The sequence below is a fragment of the Mandrillus leucophaeus genome, unplaced genomic scaffold (assembly GCF_000951045.1).
Source record: "Mandrillus leucophaeus isolate KB7577 unplaced genomic scaffold, Mleu.le_1.0 Scaffold1186, whole genome shotgun sequence".
Lineage (NCBI taxonomy): Eukaryota > Metazoa > Chordata > Mammalia > Primates > Cercopithecidae > Mandrillus > Mandrillus leucophaeus.
Genome location: NW_012100165.1, coordinates 264606 through 274510, shown reverse-complemented (window position 1 = coordinate 274510; position 9905 = coordinate 264606). Strand labels below are relative to the sequence as shown.

The 9905-nt window shown below is 43.8% G+C and overlaps 2 protein-coding genes across 3 annotated transcripts in view; one reads left to right on the top strand and one right to left on the bottom strand.

The window, feature by feature from the left end:
- Window positions 1–4517, bottom strand: part of SPRTN (SprT-like N-terminal domain) — a 22560-nt gene extending 18043 nt beyond the window's left edge. For both annotated transcript variants that reach the window (XM_011965753.1, XM_011965761.1), the window contains exons 1-2: window positions 3837–4517; window positions 2575–2674 (exon numbers count right to left, since the gene is read on the bottom strand). In XM_011965753.1, coding sequence (XP_011821143.1) covers window positions 2575–2674; window positions 3837–4057 — 321 coding nt within the window. In that variant the 5' untranslated portion in view covers window positions 4058–4517. The remainder of the gene's footprint in view (window positions 1–2574; window positions 2675–3836) is intronic.
- Window positions 4518–4581: 64 nt separating this feature from the next.
- On the top strand, window positions 4582–9683 carry EXOC8 (exocyst complex component 8). The gene has a single exon (XM_011965775.1). The coding sequence runs from the start codon at window positions 4703–4705 to the stop codon at window positions 6884–6886; it is 2184 nt and encodes a 727-aa protein (XP_011821165.1). The 5' UTR covers window positions 4582–4702; the 3' UTR covers window positions 6887–9683.
- The last annotated feature ends 222 nt before the right edge of the window (window positions 9684–9905 follow it).

Genomic DNA, 9905 nt, shown 5'->3' with positions numbered 1-9905 from the left:
ATATATATATATATATATATACACACACACATGGTCTTGGCTGGGCACAGTGACTCACACCTGTAATCCCAGCACTTTGGGAGGCTGCGGCAGGAGGATCACCTAGGGTCAGGAGTTCAAGACCAGCCTGGCCAACATGGTGAAACCCCACCTCTACTAAAAATACAAAAAGGAGCCGGGTGTGGTGGCACACACCTGTAATCCCAGCTACTTGGGAGGCTGAGGTAGAAGGATCTCTTGAACCAGGGAGGCAGAGGCTGCAGGGAGCCGAGATCATGTCATTGCACTCCAGCCTGGGCAACAAGACCAAAACTCCATCTCAAAAAACAAAAATAAAAATAAATAAATAAATAAATAAATATATGGTCTTATAATCTTATGGGACCACTGTTATACATGGGGTCCATCATTGACTAAAATGTCATTTTGTAACTTTCTGCCAATAGGAAACGCTCACTTGATACCATTATACATTCCCCATTCTCTTCCCACCCACTACTTAAAACCATTTTTTTTCATGTGTTTATGTAATCATTTACCCAATACATATTCATTAAGCAACTCTTCCAGTTACGGCTCCTTGTAAGCCTGATTTGGTTAATTATGCTGTTCAACTTTTTAAAATGTGTATTACTTTTTTCTGCTTATTCATTGGGTTACTAAGAAGGTTGTGTTAACGTTCTGCAAGTATGAGGCTGGGCGTCGTGGCTCACACCTGAATCCCACCACTTTGGGAGGCTGAGGCAGGAGGATTGCTTGGGCCTGGGAGGTTGAGGCTGTAGTGAGACAGGGTCTTGCTCTGTCACCTAGACTGTACTGCCGTGGTGTGATCTCAGCTCACTGTAACCTCCGCCTCCCAGGTTCAAGCGACTCTTGTGCATCAGCCTCCTGAGTAGCTGGGACTACAGGTGTGTGTCACCACACCCAGCTAATTTTTTGTATTTTTAGTAGAGACAGGGTTTCACCATGTTGGTCAGGCTGGTCTCAAACTCCTGGCCTCAAGTGATCCACCTGTCTCAGCTTCCCAAAGTGCTGGGATTACAAGCATGAGCCACTGCGCCCAGCCTGATTGTAGATTCTTTTTGCTTCTGCTAACTTATGCCTCATAAAATTTAAAGCTACGTTATTACTTTTAGGGACATTATGTATTGCTGTTTAATAGATTGTTTTATTATTATAAAATATCCCACTTTTCCTCTAGTAAAACTTCTTCCCTTGAAGTCTTCAGTCTGATACTAATACTGGTTGAACATCCCTAATTTGACAATCCAAAATCTGAAATGCTCCAAAATCCAAAACTTTTTGAGCACTTACAAGATGCTTAAAGGCTATGATCTAAGGAAATGCACACTAAAGCCATTTCAGATTTGGGACTTTTGGATTAGGAAAGCTCAACCAGTAAGTATAGTACAAATATTCCAAATTAAAAAAAAAAAAAATCTGAAATCTAAAACACTTCTGGTCCCAAACACTTTGGATAATGAGTACTCGACCTTATAGCCACAATAGTTTTCTGCTGTTAAGTGTTTGGATGATTACTTTTCCTCATCCTTTTAAACTTAAAATAAGTGTGTCTTTACTGTAAGCATGCCATTCCATGTATTTAATGGAGTGTGTAGTCCACTGACATTTAATTATTGATACTTTGTTTACACCTACCTTCCTCTTTGTATCATCTGAGCTTTGTTCTTTTTCATTCATCAAGTATTTCTACTGTACCATTTTACATTTAGTAGCTATTTTTTAAACAAATTGTGGTAAAAAAAAAATTAACAAAATTCCCCATCATACCCATTTTTATGTGTACAGTTCAGTGTTGAGTATATTCACATTGTCATGTAATCCACTGCCTTTTATTATCCTTAAAAACAGCATCTCTCATCTCCAAGCATGTTTTAACATGTTTCCCACCCCATGCTGAGAAACTACCACCCTGCTCTTTTGTACAGATTTTTTGTTTTTTTGGGTTTTTTTGAGACGGAATTTCGCTCTTATTGCCCAGGCTGGAGTGCAATCGCGCAGTCTCAGCTCACTGCAACCTCCACCTCCTGGGTTCAAGAGATCCTCCTGCCTCAGCTCCCACTGCTCCATTCTGCTAGCAGAAGTACCAGCTGTAAATGTGAAGCGTGCACTCACACTGGTTTCTGCTGCCAGCTCGGCTAGGTGTCCTGAGCACACAGCAGTGTGGCAGCCCAACTGAGGAGAATGAAAATTTGTGTTTCTCAATAGGAAGATGTGGATCCTGTTTTCTCTGCTTCTAAATACATAACTTAAGCCAGTTACTTCACCTCTCTGAACCTTATTTACTCATAAAAATGAAAATAACAACACATGAACATAAACAGGGCTGTTGTACAATCAAAGCAGATAATATACCTAGAAGCCTTTTTTTTCCCACTATGAAGCACTATAAAAAACATAAGGTGTTCATTATTATTTGCCCCATAATTCAAGTTTGCACTGAGGGCAAAGAGACTTTTTAAAAGATACATACAGGTGAATTCACAGCAGTCTAAATCAATGACAAGCATTTGTAAATTACTGAGCTAGGAAGCAAGTTTACATGAAAAATACCTCTACAAGATCCTTTCTTGGTCTCAACTTTAAAAGGGGTTCGCTGAGACGGATGGAACACATTCCACCCTTCCCTTCATAGCTGCATATCCCAGCACACCTAGAAAACAATCACCATAAAAATGTGTTACATTGACCAAATATGCCCAAGTCCTTACACATTCTTGGGCAGTGCACACTAAGAGAACTCATTTGGCAGATGGCTTTCTTGAGAGTATACCCCCTTGGTTAGCAGATACTTGCATTTCACCCAATTAATTAGTTACAGCTCCCGGGGGCGCCTCCCGCGACGGCTCCCCGGCCAGGCGAGGAAGGAAAGCAGCGCCCTCTCACCACCCTGCTTGAGAAGGTGGAAGGCTGCAGGCACCTGATAGAGACGCCAGGACAGTACCTGGTGTACAACGGGGACCTAGTGGAATACGATGCGGACCACATGGCCCAACTGCAGCTTCCCTTGCCCTAGCTAGGCTGCAACAGCTCGAAGGCAATCCCATTCTGCTACACCCGGTCTCCTTACGACAAATCACAGTTTGGTGTTATTAACAAGCAGGTATCTCCAATAGTGTATCTCCAAAATGATAACAGACGCCTGTATAAAGGAGATTGGTACTTTAAACACAATTTAATATATCTTAATTTGTTTGTAGGTTGTTTTCTGTCAACTCAAAAACAAGCATGCTGGTGGTATACAACTGTATCTTAAACTTCACCCTATTCACGTGCAGGAGTAGATTATTATTTCAAATAAGATTTCTCAAATTTAGCATGTAGAAAAAGAATCGGTTTAAAAGCATCACTGAAGATCCCCACTGCAACACACGAGCTCACTAAAGTGGGTTCCTAACGGGAAAGAGAGGAGGGGAACGCACATCCTTTGGAGGTTACTCTGCGTCCTCAGCACTTTCTTAGGGGCAGATTTGGTTGCTTTTCCCTTCAGGGTCCTACAGCACTATCATAAGGCAAATCAGGAACTTGTTATTTTCAAGTTTAGTGAGATTCAAACACAAATCTCTTTTCTCGTTATGGCCCTGAGTCCAACCGTGGCGGTGGGGTCTACACAGCTTTCTTATTGTTCGAGTGGGAGAAAAGGTAAGAAAAAGAGAAATACGCCAAGGCAGGAATTGCCAGGTCCAAAACCAGACTCCCCCCTCATTTAACGCCCCCTGGGACCGTCGGACCAGAGAAAGGAGAGAAGACCAGGACCGGGGGCTGCAGGAGAACTGCCAGTCCCGCCTCTTTCCCCAGCGGGGCTCGGAACTCACAGGGTCATTCGCACGCTCCACTTCACCTCGACGGCCTCCAGCTGGCCCCAGAAGAACTGGTCGTTAAACTGAACAAACAGGGCCTGCAAGTCCGGTGTGGGGTCCACCAACTCCCACGACGCGTCCACTAGCGACAGGGACTCGTGGGCCTGATCGCGCTCCGCCTCCTGCAAGTTCCACTCCTCCTGAAGCCGCAGGGCCAACATCAGGTCATCGTCCATCGTTGCCAGGATCACAGGCGGGATCCGCCGGTGTCAGGCTGGCTCCAAGTTAGGCTGCGACCCCAAGCCGCCTAGCGGAGGACCAGGACTACCTCCTAGGAGATACCGGCTCTCGAGACGGCCAGTCAATCCCGCGAGAGTTCGCGGAAACTCGCTTGAGAAAGAGAACGTGAACGAGAACGGCGCTTACCCCAAACGCCGAAGCCAAGATTCTAGGGCTTTAAAGCAAGCAGTCAGCACGACACCTCCTAGTGGGCGCAGAACCTGGGCTCACAGGGCATCGGCCCTACGAAGCTTTCAGGAAGCTAGTTCCAGCCTTTACTCTTTGCCGGTTATTTCAAACCTCAACGTCACGCTCGGTTCATGCGCAGTACCCAAATTGCTCTCGGCCTCTCCCCTCACTTCCGCACTAGCTCCTCCGGCGCATGCGCTTTAACTGATGGCATTCCTGCGCAGGCGCAATGTCTGCGCTCGGCCCCCTTGCGCAGGCGCAGTGTCTGACGCTCAGACCCGGCGCAGGCGCACTCGTCTCGTTCCAATTCCTGCTTCCTCAGCCCAGGAGCTCGGCGGGTCTTGGGTGGGTGTAGACAGCCGCGGCGGCTGCGGCGCCGATAGTGACAGTGAGTGCGTGAGACCCTGACGGAAATGGCGATGGCGATGGCGATGTCGGACAGTGGGGCGAGCCGCCTGCGTCGGCAGCTGGAGTCAGGGGGTTTTGAGGCGCGGCTGTACGTGAAGCAGCTCTCGCAGCAGTCGGATGGGGACCGGGACCTCCAGGAGCACCGGCAGCGCATCCAGGCGCTGGCGGAGGAGACGGCGCAGAACCTGAAGCGCAATGTCTACCAGAACTACCGGCAGTTCATAGAGACGGCCCGTGAGATCTCCTACCTGGAGAGCGAGATGTACCAGCTCAGCCACCTGCTGACGGAGCAGAAGAGCAGCCTGGAGAGCATCCCGCTTACGTTGCTGCCTGCCGCAGCTGCCGCCGGAGCCGCTGCCGCCTCTGGCGGGGAGGAGGGAGTCGGTGGGGCGGGGGGCCGAGACCACCTCCGAGGCCAGGCCGGTTTTTTCTCCACCCCCGGGGGCGCCTCCCGCGACGGCTCCGGTCCAGGCGAGGAAGGAAAGCAGCGCACTCTCACTACCCTGCTTGAGAAGGTGGAAGGCTGCAGGCATTTGCTGGAGACGCCAGGACAGTACCTGGTGTACAACGGGGACCTAGTGGAATACGATGCCGACCACATGGCCCAACTGCAGCGGGTGCACGGCTTTCTCATGAACGATTGTTTGTTGGTGGCTACCTGGCTGCCACAGCGGCGGGGGATGTATCGCTACAACGCTCTCTATTCCCTAGATGGTTTGGCCGTAGTCAATGTCAAGGACAACCCGCCCATGAAGGACATGTTCAAGCTGCTTATGTTCCCCGAGAGCCGTATTTTCCAGGCCGAAAATGCTAAAATCAAACGAGAGTGGCTGGAAGTGTTGGAGGAGACCAAGAGGGCCCTCAGTGAGAAAAGGCGAAGGGAGCAGGAGGAGGCAGCGGCCCCTCGAGGGCCACCCCAAGTGACTTCCAAGGCCACTAACCCATTTGAGGATGACGAAGAAGAAGAGCCAGCTGTTCCTGAGGTAGAGGAAGAGAACGTGGACCTCTCCATGGAATGGATCCAGGAGTTACCTGAAGACCTGGATGTCTGCATTGCGCAGAGGGACTTTGAAGGGGCTGTTGACCTGCTGGATAAATTGAACCATTACCTGGAAGATAAGCCTAGCCCACCTCCTGTAAAAGAACTAAGGGCCAAAGTGGAGGAGCGAGTTCGACAGCTCACTGAGGTGCTGGTTTTCGAACTCTCCCCAGATCGTTCCCTGAGAGGTGGTCCCAAGGCTACTCGCAGAGCAGTTTCGCAACTGATCCGGCTGGGCCAGTGCACGAAGGCCTGTGAGCTATTTTTGAGAAACAGGGCAGCCGCTGTTCATACAGCAATTCGTCAGCTTCGCATTGAAGGCGCCACTTTACTCTATATTCATAAGCTGTGCCATGTCTTCTTTACCAGCCTTCTTGAGACTGCAAGAGAATTTGAGATTGATTTTGCAGGCACTGACAGCGGCTGCTACTCCGCCTTTGTGGTCTGGGCAAGATCAGCCATGGGCATGTTCGTGGATGCTTTCAGCAAGCAGGTGTTTGATAGTAAGGAGAGCCTCTCAACAGCAGCTGAGTGTGTAAAAGTGGCTAAGGAGCATTGCCAGCAACTGGGTGATATCGGACTGGACCTCACCTTCATCATCCATGCCCTTCTGGTGAAAGACATCCAAGGGGCCTTGCACAGTTACAAAGAAATCATCATTGAAGCCACTAAACATCGCAACTCTGAAGAGATGTGGAGAAGGATGAACTTGATGACGCCAGAAGCCCTGGGTAAGCTCAAAGAAGAGATGAAAAGTTGTGGGGTAAGTAACTTTGAGCAGTACACAGGGGATGACTGCTGGGTGAACCTAAGTTACACAGTGGTTGCTTTCACCAAACAGACCATGGGCTTCTTGGAAGAGGCTCTGAAGCTGTATTTCCCAGAGCTGCACATGGTACTTTTGGAGAGCCTGGTGGAAATCATTTTGGTTGCTGTTCAGCATGTGGATTATAGTCTTCGATGTGAGCAGGATCCAGAGAAGAAAGCTTTTATCAGACAGAATGCATCCTTTTTATATGAAACAGTCCTCCCTGTGGTGGAGAAAAGGTTTGAAGAAGGTGTGGGGAAACCTGCCAAGCAACTCCAAGATCTGAGGAATGCATCTAGACTTATTCGTGTGAATCCTGAAAGTACAACATCAGTGGTCTAATGCTTGGGTCTGTTTATATGTATGTATATATATAGAGAGAGCTTATATATTATTTATATTTATATTAAGTTGTATTAGCATACTCTTTATAGTTTCAAACACAACTTGAAAATTAAAAGTGCCCTCTTAGAATACAAAAATCAAAAAGAGGAAAAGAAGTTAAATTAAGCCCAAATAACAAAAATACTGGAATTATTAAAACATATAGTATGCTAGCTATCCTTTTAAATTATGCTGATTCTCTTCTGAAATTATGGTCACACTATACACTATAGCATTTCAGTTTTATCCTTTGATAAAACACTTCTTGGTTTTTTTTTTTTTTTTTTTGAGACAGGGTCTCACCCTGTTGCCCAGGCTGGAGTACAGTGGCAACGTCACAACTAACTGCAGCCTTGACCTCCCAGGCCCAGGCAATCCTCTCACCTCAGCCTCCCATGTAGCTGGAACCACAGGCTGGCACCACCATACCCAGCTAATTTTTGTATTTTTTGTAGAGATGGGGTTTTACCGTGTTGCCCGGGCTAGTGTTTTCTTTCTTTTTTTTTTCCGCACAGTATATATTATACAGCAGAGTAATAATATCTATAAACATAGAGTTTATGTTGTGAAAATTTTCCCAGTTCACTAAAAGGTTTCCTAAAGGGTACAGTGCAGTATAAAACACCCTGCCTCATTTATTTCTCCTCAAAACATTGGACTATTTGGGAAAAAGAAAAGCGTTGGGAAAATTGGTTTTAGGGTAAGTTTTAGTCAAAAGAATTCTTTCTTGAAACTAGCTGGTGTGTGGATTCAGATACTCTGATCCTTACAGAATCCAAGAGGAAGCTTTCATAAAAACAATTCAGCAACTATTTCTAATATTATTTGAATGGCTAATTTTCAGTTACTAATTAGCAGCTTTGTAATACTTGATTCAGGAGCGTTTACTTGGAAATCCTAAGGACTATAATAAAATTTTTCAACATATTTCTAAATTGCGTGAGTTTCCAACTGTAGGTTTTGCCTTTGTCACATTTTAAAAAATAATAATAGGCAGGACACATTGGGGACTCTGGCAGCAGTTGCCAGGTTTTAGCTGCCACCGCTTCAGTTTAAGATACAGCTGTCCCATCCTCCCCCATTCAGGGTAGGATATATAGTGGCCTAGATGTCATGCAAATGGAAAAAAAGTTTTAACTGAAATATTTATTTAGATTTCAGGGTCTAGATGGATGGGAAATCAGAAAAACATATGCAAATCTCAGTGTTCTCACTATGACTACTCTGAGCAGAGATTCGGTTTTGTTTCTTTTTGTACCAAAGTGAAAACAGGTGAGACAATGTGCCCAAAACAAAGGGAAGACGAGAACCTTCTGTGACTTCTAAAATGTTCCATGCCGCATTTTTCTTGTTTCATTTTTTTAAACATGAATATAATGCTTCAAATTGTTTAGTAAAACAAAATCAGAAATGTGAGCTTCCCAAGGTTTCTAAACTATCGCTTCTATTGTATGTTCTATAACATTCCTTATACTTTGAGAGAAACTATGCTTGCTGTGATCCATTTTGTCTCTAGCTTCTAGTTGTGATTCTTGTCCATAAGCACCAAATTTGATGCCCATGATTTCAAAAGGTCATTTCTTTTATCTAAATGAAAATGGTGGTACTAAGACTGTGAAAATTATGTGAAACCTAAAATAGTTGCCAAAATGGCTCAGGGTTGTAAAATTCATTGACTTAATTATTCATGTGCCAGATCAACCCCTTTATTTTCGCTTTAGCTATGCATATTTAAAATATTGGAAAGTATCAGATTTACAGATTTTCTTTTGACTAATTTTTTTCACATAACTTTAGGATTTTCGAAAGTTATAACCATAACTGGATGTCTTAGCTGAGCAAAGGCGGTTATAATTTGTCTTTTTAAGATCACTGGAAATTGTTAAAATTTTGTGGTAATTATGATTATTCTGTGCCATTTACAGTTTCTAATACTATACTGTATGAAATATGTATAAATATATGATGCTGGGTCTGTGAAATGATACTTCTGAAATGAAAATTCCTCATAAGGCATGAAGTTGTAAAAACTTAAATGTGTATAGTTAGATATTTAAATGGTTGCTTCTTCATAGAATTGTCTGCTTTTTGAAACTGGAAGTACAGGATTTTCTTCAGGTAAAATCTGTATGTTCCAATTACAGTTGTAGCTGAAGGAAGTATGCTTTTGGTAAGTCAATTAGTGTGGTAAGTTGACAAAAGACCCCCAGTGTTGTACCCAGACAGAACAATTATGTTACATTCCTCTAAGTGGAGTGGGCTTTCTTCTCTAATTATTTTGTTTTATTAAACTCAAAGACAAGTTCTAAAAATTGAATGCAATGAGAGATTGTCCAGAAATATAACATATACTAAAATATACCACTTAAGCATTGATTGACTTTTCTTGTTTACTTCAAGAATATAAAACTTGTCACTTGAGCTTGGAATCATGGGCTTGATTGAATTAATTACTCTTGGGAAAAAAGGCACCTTGTGGCATTAAGTCTCGTTTTGATTAAAGCCTCATTTCACATAATTGCTAAAAACTCACTTTTGTTTAATATACTACCTATAGTTTAATTATCAGCACTTGTATTTTGTAACTTGATATCTTACCTAGGATTGGGAATTTGGGACATGACATGTACTATAAAAGTCAGTCTATGTACATATTGCTTATTGATGTGCTGTGATATGAGGGAATCTGAAATGTTTCATAAAAATAAAGCTTAAACATTGTCTTACACTGGATAAAAGTGATATTACAATATTATATCTATTGCTCTTCTTTAGTATTCAATATTTTTATATTCTTGTTACTGAAATATTCTTTGAAGACCTTAGTTTTTTGTTTTATTTATGTGGGGAGGATAGTTAGGAAGCAGTTTGCTAAATTAAGTAAGTGTTCTGCTTACCATCAGAATTGTGAATAAATCAGACCTCAATTTTTTAAGATTTCCTTGAATGGAAAATTTCAGAGGTACAAAATGTGAAT